We start from the raw sequence: 17,634 nt of genomic DNA, 5'->3' as shown, positions 1-17,634 counted from the left end.
CTGTCAGGAAGAAGTCTGCATGCGGAGCTTGCCTCAGTGCCTATATCGACCGCAAAGGGGGTGCTCATGAGCACCCTACTGAAACTTAAAATGATAAATGGGACATGCGGACTTCACATGCACACGCACTCAGGGTCTGTTGCGCACCAAATCCTCCAGCGTCCAATCTGTCATCTCCCCTTACTCTATTCACATAAGTAAATTTATGCATTACTTCAATGAGCTCATAGTTTCTGCCTTAAATTATTACATTGTTTAAATTAATACAGTTTCAGCTAACTGTGGTTTGTATGTACATTTCTGAAATACATAACTAAGACAGTTACCTCTGAGAACAGATCACTCTAAATTGTAATGTGGACTCATGCATTTTCTGTAAATGATTTTCTGCTTTGAAACGATGTGTAAAGTGAAAAGCACTATACAAATAAATGTGAATTGAATTGAATTGAATAAGTGAAATCTGATTGTTCGGGAAGCAGACACGGTAAGTTTACATCTAGACTAAAAACACTTCTCTTTAACCTGGCATACACATAGCACATTATCAATTTCAATAATTCAAATCATGTAAAATTATTATAGGCTGCATAAATTAGGTCAGCTGATATACTCGTTCCATCATAAGAAGAATGGCATCTACGCTAATATTAGTCTCTCTGGTTATCCCGAGGTTTACCATTGTCAACTGGATCCGGGCCGTATCCAGATCAGATGAAGGACCTGAGGCAAGACACGACCGCAACGCAGCCCTGAAGTGTTAGTAGTTTGTTTCAAAAACATACTTCAAAGTTTGCCATCTCTGGCCACCAAAACGCCGTTGTCGTGTAAAGGAACGGCCAGAACGCATTAAAAGTTTTCTATTTTCATTTGAAAACGGTGTCGTGTAAATGGCCCCTAATTTAATAACCAATGATTTTTTACAACGGAAATGAATCAGTCAAAAACTTACTTAAGCTAGAAAATTACTTTCTTCTAGAGCTGCTGTAAAGCCAAAACAATCTTTGTTGCATTAATTTCCTATAATCACTGTAAAGCTGCTTTGAAACAATCTGTATTGTAAAAAGCGCTATATAAATGAAAGTGACTTGAATTGACTCGGCTTGACTCTGATGAATTGTAACCGACAACAGCAGCAAGCCAATCCATGTCCCTAAAGGGGCTCCTTAGAATGCGTTATTTATTTTCCGTGCCTTTCCGAATTCGGAAGTGGGCTTCGGGCATATCTCTAGTTTCAAAACAGTGTTTTTGCGTTAAATGCATTTTGTGAAATTTGAGATCATGGAAATGTTTGAAATGGAATAGCATATTGTTTAGAGGTCGACCACTAGTGGATTTTACCGTTACCGATATTTAGGTTTGACCGTACATGCCGATAACCAATTAGTCAACCGATATTTTTTTTTTTAATGGATACAGGGATTAAAAATAAAGGTAACACTCGTAAAACAGTGCTGAACTGAAATGTGCTAAATGAAATAAATATGAATATATAAAAATGAGAAGTTCAAAAGAACGAACTCTACAGAAAAGTATTTAAACATTAAAATATCACAGGTCAAATGTGTGTTTCTTTAGCTTTAACCTAGAAACATAGCCTATGTAAATTTTATAGTTAACACTTTGCAAGTCCCATTTGTTAACAAGGATGTATTAGCTAGCTTTCATGATCTATATGAATTATGCATTATACATTTTTACTGCATGTAATAATATTGTAGCAATACAATTGTACATTGATCATTCATGTTAGTTCATAGTACATTAACGAAGGTAATAACAGATAAAATTAAAATTAAAACTCAATTTAAAATGTATTAGTAAATGTTGAAATTAAACTAACTATGAATAATACTTCTAAAACATTTATTAACCTTAGTTAATGCTAAAAGTGTGATTATTTTGCAAAGTGTTACCATTTCATGACCACACAACCAATGAATCGGTCGACCTCTAACATTCTGAAATATACATAAAAGGAAAACTATGTAGGATACTTTATCCTAAAATTCAATGTTCTCAATTTGGCCATCCATTTCTAGAGTTATGAATGATCCGGATGTAATATCAACAGTCACTTTAAATATCAAAATCTTGATCAATCTTTCTTGATTGATCGGAATTCCAAAATATATTAGTTGATATTTTTACACAAAATAACTAGTTTTCTGTTATTTTAATTGGATGCCACTTTCAGAATTAAACAAGATGTGTACTGACAACAAAATGCCATTCTACTCTCATTCACAAATATCAGGAAGTAGATATTGGTACCATTAAATTAGCATAAGCTAAGCTAACTAAAACAAAATTCATAGCAACGGAGCAAAAAAAGCACAAAATCAATGGAGAAAAAAATGGGGGAAAAAAATTGAGATGGTATCTGCTTGCGAGCGGTAGGAGTTCTGTAAACGTTTCATCATGAAGGTGTTGTCATTGACTCCTCAGCAGGTCCCTCTGTGTTGTTCTAGCCTGTCTATTAGCAAACAACATGAACCCCCTCAGCAACCATTAGATGGAAAGCAAGCAGCCCAATGCACAAAGAAAGAGAACAACATCCCCACAATACACTCATGTTCCCGTCATGCTTTATTCACTTCCACTCCTCTTTCCAAAGTCCTCTAAAATCTCAAAGTTGATAATAGAAAGTACACTGCATAATGATGCTACTCGCAAATAAATAAAGATCAGTAGGAGTTTGTAGATGAGCTGCAAATTCAATCAACAAGAGGTTTTAAACTTTGATAGCTGTGTGAGTTGCTAGATATTTACTTTTTAATGTTGTGACGTGTTTGCAGGCTATGCAGAAATCAAAACAGCAAAAGAATAATGTAAGAAGAATTAAAAGTAATTTAAGCGAGGTTGATCCCAGCGGATCAGAAAAATAATAATAATAAAAAGTTTATATATATATATAGATAAATTATAATATACCAAAACGTATGTGTGTGTGTGTGTGTGTATATATATATATATATATATATATATATATATATATATAAATGCATTGTTCTAAAATATACCAAAATGTAGCATATAGTATTTGAATAATGAATTTGCTTAATAAAATTATGTTTTAATGAAAATTAAGAATGTAAATATGTAATATTAGTTTAAAAAAAGTGTAAAATTTAAAACGTTATTGTGAATACAGTTGTGCTGAACATTCTTTAAACATATGGCCACTGGTACCTTATAGTTTAAATATTAAACTCCATGAATCTAGAAGATCTGGGGTTTGAGCAAGTACTACACTTAAATGAGACAAAAGTAAGCAGATTTGAAAATAATGATTCAACAGCTGGCATAGACTTCTTTAAAGAAAACTTCTACAAACTCATCCAATGAACGCACACACTCTTGAATAAAAGCAAGACAGCCTGCTGGAGTCCTATGGATTTGCAAAGCAAGTAAACAGAACAGATAGTCTTTGGAATGCTATGTCTCAATAATTTGTATCCTGGAGCATAACTACCTTCCCAAACTCAGGGAAACAAGGCACGGAGTGAATCTGAATGAGTCACAGAAGCCCACAGCTACTTTCATTGCAAACTTATTTGCATTTGCTCACAAACACACACACACACGCTCACTAAACATACAAAGGGACTGCAACTGCTAAAAAAACAGATTGTGGATATTTCATCACTACAGACCGTGCCATATTAACCAATAAATCCCCTAATAAAGTCATAAAAACATGGGTTTTGTTATACAGTGGCCCTAAAACGTATTTGGAAAATTTAGCCAAACTTGAAATACATGAATGGCATTGTTTTTTCTAAGAAAGTACCTTTAATTTAAAAGAAAGATTGCATACACTTGATAATGTCAAACATCCAATAAAAATGACCTAGAATACACTTAAAAGTAAATGCAAAAGAAAACAAAAGGTTAGCTCTGTTTGGCTTAGCATCGTTTGCACCGAATATTTTGTATGGAAAGCAATGAGATTCAAACATATTAATAGGGATGCAGTAATATAAAAATTTTGACCAAAGCTGAAAATTATTTTCATGTTATAGCTGATAATGTTAAATGGCAAATTTGTACTATTTTGACTAAATAAATTAAAATCCCCCCCCAAAACATTTTTTTTAAATGCTAGTGAATGCTAAGTAAATTTAGGCATCACAATAAAATAATCAACAGTATAAAAAAAAGGATATTCATTTTGAGATTTGCAACATTTAAGATTACATTTAAAGGAAAACGCCACCGTTTTTTGAAATAAGGGTTATTCCCTCACTGTCTCCCCTACATTTAGATAGGTGGGCAAACAAATTTTTTTCTCAGTCAAGCATGCATTGTCTTAGTCTGGCAGTACCGCCGCTAGCTTAGCTTAGCATAACGAATGGATTCCGTTGTTGACGGATAGGATGTTGTGATAAAAAGTGATACAAAAGAAGGTTTTTTTTTTTTTGGATCACTTTTAATCACGACATACTATCCTTTAACAGTGTCATTAAATTATTAGTGTTCATTTTGAGATTTAGATGACGGCAAAGGTAATCTAAATGTAAAATAGGAGGAATGAGCATGCACAATTTAATATATCCAATATCGACCAATAAAGAAAAATACTTTAATATTGGCCGGTAACCAAACAATAGGGTGATTGCCATTGAAATGACTGTGAAAAGTGTCCCAATTTACTGTGTGCATCCCTACATCTTAAAGTGTAACTTGAGGGTACAGACGTGTCTAAATACTTTTAACTACCACTGTATATCTAAAGTTGCCAACACAGGAGAACAATAAGCTGCATAGAAAACTCACGCTGACAGTAGTCCTTGTTCTCTTCGAAGCCTGGCTTGCAGACACAGCGTCCAATGGGCACCAGCCATCCGCCATCTCCACTGCAGTACATCCTCGGCGCCTCAAACTCCTCAGAGTCATTCACACAAGATCCCCTAACCTCCACCAAAGCCGAATCTCCCCCTGTCACCGTGTCGGGAAACTGGGCCAAGTTCAGAACGGCAAGAGGACACTTCTTGTAGAAGACCCTCAGGGACACCAAAGCGATGCAGGCTCCAACATCTTGGAAAGCCAGGTAGAAACCCTTCTTGCTCAAGTTACTGATGTCCCTGACTTCTGTGTTTAGTTTCATGACGCGATCGCCCACGTCAGTCTGCGTGAAGCTCTCGTCGGCTGCAATAGTGTCTATCTTTATGTACTGGCTCTCCTTGATGAACCACAGTTTGGCGTTGTTGGACTCGTAGTAGTACATATTGAAAGTTTCTTTGCAGGTGCCAGGGACTCCAGGCAGACTGTTGCAGTCACGCAGGGTGAACTTAATCTCGATGTAGACGCGCTGCGCTCCATCTCGTGGGATGTGGCGCGTGAGTAGCCAGTTGTTCTGATTAGCCTCCATCACATTACACACCTGGTAGGAGCGCATTGGGGTGTTCCTCTCATCCATCACACTGATTTCCTCCCACTGCAACAGACAGAACAACTGTTATGATTGCAAAAATGTGCAAGTTTGCCAATCCTGAACTCTGGGCTTAAATATTGCATGTATATTGTGTAAATATTTGTTATATATTATTTCTATTGCATGTACACTTATGGAACACATAGTATGCCTCAGTTAGTTTGTGTGAGGGTGTATGTCTCCAGATGCATGGGCAGCAATAGATAGAGTATGTGTAAGGGACTCGTCTCCCATCATCTCTTGCCATCTGCTTCCACTTGTCTACGGTACCTTCATTTGGAACACTTCATGCATAAGTAACATTTCACTCCTTAAAGGGAGAGAAAATAAACCATCCAGGGAGTCTTAGAGGGGTGGGCAATTTTTCAACGGCTGGTTCTCAAAAAAGATTCTGATTTGCTTCAATAAATTCTATTCCGTCTCTGTATAATTTGCAGCGGAGATGAGCTAGAAGACCACCGGCTCAGTTCTAAGTGATTTTAGAGATTCATTCGAGCTGCTGATCAATCAGCAAGTAATGTACTAGACTTCAAATTCTCAGCATTCAGGAATCACTGCTTGACCACTTGAGTTGCCACTCGAAGGCATTCATCATCATTTCCACTCAAGATTTCTTGAAATTTTGTTCATTTACAGTGAATGGGACTGGAGCTTTCAAGCCCAAAAAAGGATACAAAAACACCATAAAGTATCATTAAAAGTGATCAATAATGACTTGTGCTCTATATTCAAATTTTCCTGAAGCCATACAATGGCTTTGTCTGATAAACAGAAAGTTGCTATGTTGGACACATCAACAAAATCTTACTTTGTTTCGGATATGTCCAATGAATAGGTTGATACAAAATCTGATCTGAATGATTTGACTCAATGATCCAGTTACCACAGTTATCAGATCACTGACTGGAGTAAATAACAACTTTCAATCTGTCCATCATATTAAGCTATCGTGAAACTTGAGACAGCATGTCAATCGTTTGATACTTTTATGGTGCTGTCGTTTCCTTTATGAAGCCTAAAAGCTCCAGTCCTCAATAATGGCAAAGAGCTATCAGTACATAAAATATCTCATTTTGTGTTCCAAGGAAAAAACAAAGTCAAATGGGTTTGGAATGACACATGGATGAATAAATGATGATAGCTTTTTCATTTTTGGGTGAAATAATCCTTTAACAACCCTTAAACTGATTGGCAGTGAATATGGGTGCACATTTAAGCAAATGGTCAAGGAGACCTAGTACATCAGAATGTCTACAAAAGAGCCATTTTCCACATCAGTGCATTCAAGCATTTTAGGTATTTTATACAGTGCGTCAACAAAGTCTGAAGTGCACATAACTTGCCGGCCATGCCATTATGTCATAGCAACAATGAGAGCGTTTATGACACGTTGCCATTAGTTTATAGCTTCAAAAAAAGTGATCGAGGCTCAGTGTCAATTGTTAGAGCAGTTTGGCTTTAAACTGAGCCATATGCTGACTGGTGGGAATGGGTGGATATTACAGATCAAAGTGACAGAGCCACTAAACGTCTTGGGTATGTTCTTTCCCTTTGAGTGGAATAATTACGACTTTTGAAGGAATATTTATGTAGGGATAAAGGCAGTTTTATGCCTTTCTGTTTATTTATTTTCAAGAGTCTGTCTGAACCAAACTGCTATGGAAAGTTTCTTTGGAATTGCATTGTCTGAATTCATGAAGTATTTTACCACAGATTGGCGGTTACACAAAGTCTAAAGGGTTGAGTTACACACCCCAGATCTCCAGGCGCACATATACAATTTAGTTACACATTTTTGTATGCCACGATAGGGCACAGCCGTCCAAAGGAAATTGGCCATGTGCAGTTGATATTCGAAACGTTCATAAATGCACCTACGTACAGCTAGTTCAACACACGCTCACATTTGTTAAGTGAAAAACAGGTTATTTGGACAGGAGGTAAAGCTTAGCCACTCTCAATCAACGTAGCGGTCATAAGTGTGACGTGGGCGTCTTGTTAATTAGCGTCTCCAGCTGGCCGATTCCCCTAGAGTCTCTTCTGAAATACCTTAACTCCATTCCCCAGTCACCCTTCACAGGCTCTGGCAGCTTTGAAGCCAGGCAAATATGTCAGATCAGGGGGTCTGCTTAGCCCTTCATTGGCTTAACTTAATTGCAGGCCCACAATCATCTGGTAGTTTAAGATACTTAAATGCAATTGACTTTAAATCCCTAAAAGAACGTCTGTTTTTTGGGGGGAGAAGGCCCCTTTTGGAGGACACGTTAATAGGGCTACCTGTTTTCTATCACTCTAGGTGAATTGCTCCCTTCTATTTTAGTAACAGACATGCACACATACCCTAAACGACTATGGCCATTTGAGAGCCAGTCCAAAACAAACCTTCCACATCTGGGACAGGGAAAGCTGTATTAGTCTTGACCTGCGAGGGTCAAGTGGCAGTCGATTGAGTCAGTAAGGTAAATATCCAGCGGAGGTGAAGCGGCTGCTTTGGGAACACATCGGCTTTCCTGTGAGTCGCTCCACAACGGCGCACCATCGCCGGGTTCAGTGGGTCTCGGGTCTCCATGATAATCCTCAAATATGAAACGCAAGCCGCAGCTGCGAGACCTGATTTAGCCTTACAGTTCAGTCCCATTAAACAACTGCCATACCAGCAAAACAAAGACACTCCTACTATCACTGAATCTAAGGTAAACACAGCACGAGGACAGGGAGGAATGTTCTCTGAAGAGTTTAACAGACGTAATGTGGAAACAGGCCAATTGGAAGAGACTCTCACAGTACTGTATGTAAGAGTATCACTCAATCCAGTAACAAAAATATGATCGGTAAGGGTAAAATTTAATTAGTGGTTTGTTGTAAAAATAAATAAATAATACTATCCATTTAAAAGCTGTTGATGGCTACTGATGGGAAAGCACATACTTTTGAATATGCAATAAGAAAGCATGCCAGCATTGAGATCTACAATGTTTCCCTTTGCAAAGGCTGTTTACATGAAGCATTTAGATAAATTCAATAAGATGTTTTTCTTTAGCAGATCTAAAAATGAATGGTTAAATGGTCTATATTAAAAATCTGTAGTATATAGAGTAATGCAGGAATTAGTCCTAAAATCATTTTTTTTGAAATGACAAAAAAGTATTTATGTACTGAATTTAAGCAACAAAATGTCTAAGAATCATAAACCTTTGTTGATCACAAAGCTTTTGTCTTTAATAATCCAAATGCCAACAGAAAAATCCCATTGGCTTTTTGTCAATGGAAACAGGGTGATGTTAACTTCCAGATTGGCCTACAAAAATACATTGTCTCTCCAGCACCATTTTGTCAAAAAAAAAAAAAATTCAGAAATATTCTGTCAAATTTAAGTTGATTTGTATAGCGCTTTTCACACTACATTGTTTCAAAGCAGCTTTACAGAAAACCAATAGTCAAATCAGTGAAGTGAAGCTTAAGATCAGCCATCATAACTTGCGAATGATGTACAGTTAAAAATATGGAATATTAATTTTGAATTCTGCTAAAGAAAATAGTGTTTTTAATAAAAAAAAATCTAAAACAATTACTAGCAATTGTGGATCTTTGTTGTGATTGTGCAAAATCCATTAAAATTATGTTGGTGTTAGATGATAGCAAATGTAATCAAAGATGTAAAAAAGTCAGAAACAAGCATTCACAATAAAAGAATACACTAATATTGGCCGATAAGTGATATGGTCCAGATACATCATACATCCCTAGAACACACAAATTCCAATCATGCGTACTATGTAGGACAGATAGTATGCAAACTAGAATGCAGTCTTAGAGAAACAGCCCCCTGTAGACACTCCATTCACCTGCTGAGGAGCTGGTGATGTGCTCACTCACACTACAGAAATTCAAACATTCCAAGCCGTTTACATGAACAATCTCATAAATGAAGTTTGGTTTACAGTATGCATCTGTTTTGAGGATCTTGCCCTACAGTGTTTGCATTGTCTTCCACGACTTCAATTTTAAATGTCATTCAGTATTCACATGATTTCTTATGGAGATGTGCCTGGTTTGTGCTATTGACAACATATCAGCCTGTTATGCAATGCAATGCAATACTCTGTTATGCAAGTCTAACATTTCTTGGTTTGGGAAGGAGTACATGTCTGTCGCACTATTTTCAGCAAAAAATAATAATTTGTAAATTCCGCTCATCTCTAGATTAAGCTGCTACACGACACGTCTCATAGACACGCCTGTGGGGCACAGGCAATCTGATCTAGCTTCTGACGTCTCTATTAAATCATTTAAAAGGCAGCTGTGAAATCCCCGAGATTGATTTTCTTTTAAGTTCACCATGGTTTTTGCTAACTTGATTATTTTTAGACCACTTTGGGTGCATCAAAAAAGACAGAACATGCCTCCTCTACTCAAAATAAACGGCTCCTTCTTCTGTTCTCTGGCACAGGGGATTGTGTTCCTGCTTTAGAGACTCTTAATCTTGACGTCTTCCTCAAATAAATTGGAAGTAAGCGACCGGGTAAGTTGGTGTTAAGCCGAACATGAATGCCTCTTGGCTGAAAACGAGTATAAGCTTGCTAGACTTCACTTCACAGATGACCTTGACACCACATCCTACAATTTGCACATGCAAAAAACAGTGGCTCCTATTTATATAACTTGAGAACGTGCTTACAGCCTTCCTTTCCCATGGGCTCGATGTATGCTGTATCCACTCTTATACATATGCATGTGGAGGTTGGGTCTAACCATATGCGATTCCAGCACATTTAAGACATGATTACCGATAATTGTTGGCAGGGGGATTTTTTTTTTCTTTTTGTTTAAGGTGTCCCTCTACAGTTCAAATAATTTTGTGTAAAAGAAGCACTGAAGATTACCTTGAAGAATAAAATGTGTAAGATCAACAGAGCTTATTCAAAGTCCATTTTGGTGGCCATCTTTGAAACTCCTCTCCGGCATGCAAGTGCAGCTCCTATCTCTTTGAATGGGGGAACATCAAATTCTCCAGAACTGTTCACCAAGCTTATGATTACATTTTATATTTGAAATCATCAATGAAATCGACAACAACTGTTTCATAAATTTTGTTTGTAAATGCTCGTATCATTACAAGAAACAGAATTTTGCAGCCTGGACAAAGCTAATGCGCATGCACAGTCCTAAGCATGCGTCTCAAAACACTGTCTGTTTCTATAACAACCGGAGATTCTAACGGCAGCTGCAGTGATGACTTTGCTAATCAATGATTGGGTCTTTCATTTAGAAGGCGGGTCTTATTCGCCATTTTGGGCATTGCACTTTCTCCCATTCATAAGTAATCGGAGTGCACCGTCTCCCTATAAAGTCTTCGACTTATTTTATGTAAAAAAACTACAGCGTTTTGTTGAAGGAACCAGGGTGATTCTTACTTCTGGATTGGCCTACAAAATCCTTCATCACCAAATTTTGTCAAGAAAAAAAAACCAATATCCAAATCAGTGATGTTATGCTTAAGATGACATCATAACCTTATAATGTACAGTAAAAAATGTGGACTAATATTTTAAAGTTCTGCTAAAAGAAAAGAGCATGTTTTAATAAAAAAGGAAAAACATGCAAAAGGGGTTCAAATAGAAAAAAAAAATACAAGAGTTCAAAAGTGTGTCGGAGCCCAAGAGCCCAGACTCATTTTAATTTAAAAAAATAAATAAAAGTTGTCCCTGCACAGTTCAAATAATTTTGTGTAAAACAAGCGCCAAGACAAAATGCACCATAATTTTGGCTGGTTGCAAGAGTCAAAATTGATTAAAGACGTTTGTGGGGGCTTGTGTGTTTGGGTCTTGATTTTGATTGGTTGTGTTACTCACCCCTTCAGCTGGGTAGGCCTCCCAGCCAAGGTCTCCCAGAGCAGACATAGTGTCCAGCAATGTAACTAGAGAGAAAGAAAGGAGTAGAGAAAGAAAAAGAGCACACGGGGGAGAGAGAGAAAAAGTAATGATTTGTTAAAGTTCACTCAACCTCGTGACACTGTGAGCAAAACAAGCTAGTTAGATGAGATTGCATATTTGGCAAGTAAATCACAGAGCAGTTGCAGACAATCAGGTCCGTAGCCTGAGGGACGAGAGTCTAGCCCCACGGTTTAAATCATTCCCACAATGCCCTCGTTCATCCAGCGTAGAAATCCAATGCTGGGAACCCATTACGAGGGAAAGACTGTTTTGTAAATCAGATGTATCAATAAAAACACATTCATGTCTTACACAGCATTACCGGCAGAACAACGCTTGCCCTCGATCGCTGTATTGATGGTTTTCATTTTCAGTTCTGGAGTATGTATGAATATGTGTGCGTATGCAAAGGGAAATGGGTCAACAAAACATCTAAGAGGTCATTTAATTTCTTATGCAAGTCTCTCCCCCCCTTCGCACAGGGGGTCGCATACTGTGTTTTTCTGCTATGATCTACATTCCAGGGTAAATCAGGTTTTGCCATCGACGGCTACTACTTTTTAATCACCTCTGATGTTGCGTTTTCACACTGAGGAAAAGATATACATATGGCTAATTTAATAAAGTTTTGCAAACCATGTGTTCTACATTTCAATTCTACATTTCATGAATTAAAAGACAAAATTATCAAAACACTGATATATTTGGTCACAGTGACATCACAGAACTGAAATTAACAAAATCAGACTTCAAATTTCATATATTTAAATATGTATATATAATAAAAATATACACATTAGATAGACAGACAGACAGACACACACGCACACGCACACACACACACACACACACACACACACACACACACACACACACACACACACACACACACACACACACACACAATCACTTCTTCCAGTCAATACTTCCAGGATATTCGCATAAAGAAAAGCTGAGCACAGCATGTTTGACATCAGCACACATAAGTTATTGGCATGCAGATCTTAAGTGGTTTAATAGCTTTGTTTGTCTTTCACCCTCTCGGAAGTCAATGTTTTAACTGTATTCGTTCAAAGAAAAAGTAAAGAATGAGAATAGACCAAGGTATATCCTTAGCCGCTGTGTATGAAGTGGAGTGGGATGTGTGTTTGATTTATAGTGACAGTGCAGTGTTGGTGTAAGATTAATGGAGTCATGTTTCATAAATATTTTCTTGAGGGCTGACTGTAATCCTTAAGCGGTGAGAGGGATCTGATCTACCTCACATACTGCACAGCACAGCACACATAAGATGTCCAAACAACGACAGCGACACAGAGCTGTGAATGTCATTCACTCATTTCACATGCAAAGAGGCGTTAGCCAATCAGAAAAGTGGTCATTTACACAATTAATCTTAAGGTACAATACCAAAACAGCTTGTTTAGTTCTAAGGGCCAAAGAGAGGGTGGAAACGGACATTTAAAAATAAGTTACAACTGGTTTCAGTAAAAAAAAAAAAAAGATTGAGAATGCACAATTTGTGTTTAATAGTTTGAGTAAACCATTAAAAAAGTAAATTAAATTATATATTATATATAAATTAAATTACATATAGCCTAAAGTGTAAAATGAAAAAAGAGTGTTCTAATGAAGTGATTTACCACCTCCTCCTCTCTGCAGCCCCCATCTAAATCCTCTGGATTGATGAGGAGCGCTTTTCTAAAGAGCCCTTCGCCTGATGCAACACATTACGCCCCGGTGACGGTGACATTTGTAAATAAATAAAGTCTCAGCGAAAGTGTGTCAGAGTATTTGCTAAGGCCATTTGCTCAGTGAACAGGTACCCTTTTCACAGAGGAAAGGTCGCTCTTTAAAACCGCACACAAGGGATACACAGCATTTATGTGGTCTCTGTTTGGTTAAACCTACTGATTATTACAGATGTCTTTAATAGCACACCAGCTAATAGAGGGCGGAATCTGACCCAATACAACCGCTGTGTGGATCAGAAAAACTAATCTGGATGCGTTAAAGGTTAAACAATTCTGAAATTGCAGAGGAGGAAGAGGAAGGCCGCAATAATACAGATAACACAGGTTGGGTTGATGACTGTTATGTCAATTACTCAAATACAGTGGTATGAAAAAGTTTTGGCACCTCTGTACATTTTCATGATTTTGTTTTATAAATCATTGGTTGTCTGGATAAGATATTTCAATTAAATGTCATATAGGAGACAAACACAGTGATATTTGAGAAGTGAAATAAAGTTTATATGATTTATGGAAAGTGTGCAAGAATTATTTAAACTAAATTAGGCATGTGCATAAATTTAGGCACCCTTGTCATTTTATTGAATTCAATACCTTTAGCACTAACTATTAGAACTCAGAATTGGTTTGGTAACCTCAGTGACCCTTGACCTCCATACACAGGTGAATCCAATCATGAGAAAGGGTTTAATGAGGCCAATTGTAAGTATTTCTTCTCTTTGCATCTTCTCTGAAGAGTGGCAACATGTAAGCCTCAAAACAACTCTCAAATGACCTGAAACCAAAGATTGTTCAACATCATGGTTTAGGGGAAGGATACAGTAAGCTGTCTCAGAGATTTAAGTTCTCTGTTTCAACTGTGAGGAACATTGTGAGGAATTGGAAGACCAGAGGCACAGTTCTAGTTAAGGCCAGAAGTGGCAGACCAAGAAAGATCTCAGATAAGCAGAGGCACGGGATGGTGAGAACAGTCACAGTCAACCCACAGACCAGCTCAAAAGACCTACAACATCATCTTGCTGCAGATGGTGTCACTGTGCATCGTTCAACTATTCAGCGCACTTTACACAAGGAGATGCTGTATGGATGAGTAATGCGGAAAAAGCCTTTTCTCAGCACACGCCACAAACGGTCTCGCTTGAGGTATGCTCAAGAACATTTGGACAAGCCAGCTTCATTTTGGAATAAGGTGCTGTGGACTGTTGAAACTAAAATAGAGTAATTTGGGCAAAACAAGGGGCGTTATGCATGGCGGAAAAAGAACACAGCATTCCAAGAAAAACACTTGCTACCTACAGTAAAATTTGGTGGCGGCTCCATCATGCTGTGGGGCTCTGTGACCAGTCCAGTGCATGGATTCCATTCAATATAAGCAGATTCTGGAGAACAATGTCCAGGAATCAGTGACAAAGTTGAAGTTGCGCCGGGGCTGGATCTTTCAACAAGACAACGACCCAAAACACTGCTCAAAATCTACTAAGGCATTCATGCAGAGGAACAAGTACAACGTTCTGGAATGGCCATCTCAGTCCCCAGACCTGAATATTATTGAAAATGTGTGGTATGATTTAAAGTGGGCTGTCCATGCCCGTAAACCATCAAACCTGACTGAACTGGAGATGTTTTGTAAAGAAGAATGGTCCAAAATACCTTCTGCCAGAATCCAGACTCTAATTGGAAGCTATAGAAAGCGTTTAGAGGGTGTTATTTATGCAAAAGGAGGATGCACAAAATATTGAGTTAATTATTATTTTGTGGTGCCTAAATTTATGCACATGCCTAATTTAGTTTAAATAATTCTTGCACACTTTCCATAAATCATATAAACTTTATTTCACTTCTCAAATATCACTGTGTTTGTCTCCTAGACCTATATGATATATTTAATTGAAATTTCTTATCCAGACAACCAATGATTTGTAAAAGAAAATCATGAGAATTTGCAGGGGTGCCCAAACTTTTTCATACAACTGTAACTGGTGATAAAGCCTGAGGGGGTGAAACATATACAGACCTTTATTTAACTAAACACTACAACTCTTCTGCTCTGCTTCACAAACACAACTGTGTGTGTAGTGAAAACCTCACTTGCAACTCAAATTTGCATGTAATAGCTTATAGTGGAATTACCATGAATTGAAATTCAAAGAAACTCAAAGTTGTTGTTCTAGTCATGTCAACAGACAGATATATATATATATATATATATATATATATATATATATATATATATATATATATATATATATCGCATATACTCGCATTGTAGAGGTATCTATCTATCTGTCTATCTGTCTATCTATCTGTCTATCTATCTATCTGTCTATCAAGCTATCTATCTATATAATATATATATATATATATATATATATATATATATATATATATATATATATATATATATTATATAGATAGATAGCTTGATAGACAGATAGATAGATAGATAGATAGATAGATAGATAGATAGATAGATAGATAGATAGATAGATAGATAGATAGATAGATAGATAGATACCTCTACAATGCGAGTCGATCACTCGCATATGCGACTAAATCATCACTCTTGGCTACAAAAGAATATCTATCATTAGCATAGATTGTAAAAAGAATAGATCATTAGCCTTTGGCTAATAAATTATTTGATTGTACTCGCCAGTGTGTGAGGCGAAGTATAAGTTTAGCATGGATATATGTTCACTCGATAAACACTCACGTTTCTCACACACACGCAAAGAGAGAGAGAGAGAGAGAGAGAGAGAGAGAGAGAGAGAGAGAGAGAGAGAGAGAGAGAGAGAGAGAGAGAGAGAGAGAGAGAGAGAGAGAGACTAATGTCGCTACATGTTACGATATTCTTTGTTATATTTTTCTGTCAGTTCATTTGGAATTATTCAGCTTTTAAGAACAAGCAGAACAAGCACAAGCAGAAGATATGTAGTGGTAATTTCAAAACACTGCTTCATGAAGCTTCAAAACCTTTACGAATCAGGAGTCAAATGACTTGTTCGACTTGAACCGGCGCAGCACAAACCGATCGGTTTATGACATCAAAGTACCGCGAGAGCGATTAGAGAGCAGACAGCTCCTTATGCTTTTGAATCGCTCTCGCGGTACTTTGATGTCATCAACCGAGCGGTCTGTGCAGCGCCGGTTCAAGTCGAGAGTGTAGTTCCAGTCCAAAATTAGGTGTGTTCGACATCGGCTGCGGCTGGATGTAATCGATTGGCGAGAGTTGCCGTGTGCAGGCGGGGAGGAGCTGCAAACAGAGACGTGAAGTCGGACACTAGGGTTGTTTGTGATGCGCTTTGCCTCGCCTGAAACGTAGTCGAGACTCGAGAGTAGGCGGCTGCAGTGAGAGGAGGAGTGAAAAAAAGCGCAGGCAAGCCGGACAGTTCTCTTCTCGCAGTGGATCTGACACCTGCGATATCAATGATGGATATCGCGGGATTCATGGGATTCACGCTTGTGCACAGTGTTGCTAATAAACTGGATGTAATTTAAGTTCTGTTGCTTTTATATGAAAATAAATATAATGAACAAGACACCCAAAGTACTTATTATTTAATTCCATTCCAATTAAGTGTTTATCAATCATTTTTTTCTTTAATACAGACATAGGGTATGTGTTTTTTTTTTGTTTTTATAATAAAATGGCATTGCATAACCCATAGAGATCGCACTTTCCGAGAGTTTGGGAATATTCACACATAACATATACACATAAAACATGATATCCGAGTTTTAAAATCAAACATTTTAAAATAGAACAATACATCACAATTGTTTAAACTAATCAACATTAAGCTGTGTCGTCAGCAAGTCATTTCCCATCATGCTTTTGATCAGTTGGTGGAGAGCAACATGCGTTCTACTGCAGAATCCGACACGTGCGTCTTGCGCTCGCGAGAGCTTTTTGACACACGTCAGTATGACATCATAGCAAGGCGGACCGCACTCGGACGCGTGATTTTTTTTCCCAAACCACTTCAGTGGAAATCCCGCCCTGCAGCCGATTTAAAAGTTTTCATTGGTCATGTCAATCACTGTACTGATTGCCTACACCAAACACTGATCCCTAAACCTACCCGTCACTGTAACCTAAACCAATGAAATCGGCTGCAGGGCGGGATTTCCGCTGAAGTGGTTTGGGAAAAAAAATCACGCCACTCGGACACATTTCTAACCGGCATGCATTGCGCGCTGATCACCGGTGATCGGTTCTGCGCAGATTTTGCTCATCTCAAACAAGCCCCTTCACTCCTAACTTCCCTCCATCTCGTTCACTCGGATGTGCGTCATTGCTTACGTTTCACGAGAGCCCACTACTGGCGGAAACTGCAATGGGCTGAACTGGAACGTCCTAAGCCCTTGATAACTTGGAATCAACTATGGAGTTGATTTATTATTTTAAATTTTTCCCCTTTAAGAACTTGTTTAATGCAGCATCCAAATGTATATAGGTGTGTTTGGATTGTTTTAAATTTTAAAGAAATATAATTAATATATATATTTC

General features: G+C 37.7%; 1 protein-coding gene across 3 annotated transcripts in view; it reads right to left on the bottom strand.

Moving 5' to 3' along the window:
- epha4b (eph receptor A4b) overlaps window positions 1-17,634 on the bottom strand; it is a 156,098-nt gene that overhangs the window by 124,285 nt on the left and 14,179 nt on the right. For all 3 annotated transcript variants that reach the window (XM_077221789.1, XM_077221790.1, XM_077221791.1), the window contains exons 2-3: window positions 11,290-11,354; window positions 4,780-5,440 (exon numbers count right to left, since the gene is read on the bottom strand). In XM_077221789.1, coding sequence (XP_077077904.1) covers window positions 4,780-5,440; window positions 11,290-11,354 — 726 coding nt within the window. The remainder of the gene's footprint in view (window positions 1-4,779; window positions 5,441-11,289; window positions 11,355-17,634) is intronic.

The sequence above is a fragment of the Siphateles boraxobius genome, unplaced genomic scaffold, assembly GCF_051911475.1.
Source record: "Siphateles boraxobius isolate OS27281-9 unplaced genomic scaffold, OSU_SipBor_1 86, whole genome shotgun sequence".
Classification (NCBI taxonomy): domain Eukaryota; kingdom Metazoa; phylum Chordata; class Actinopteri; order Cypriniformes; family Leuciscidae; genus Siphateles; species Siphateles boraxobius.
This window is presented reverse-complemented; position numbering and strand designations above follow the sequence as displayed.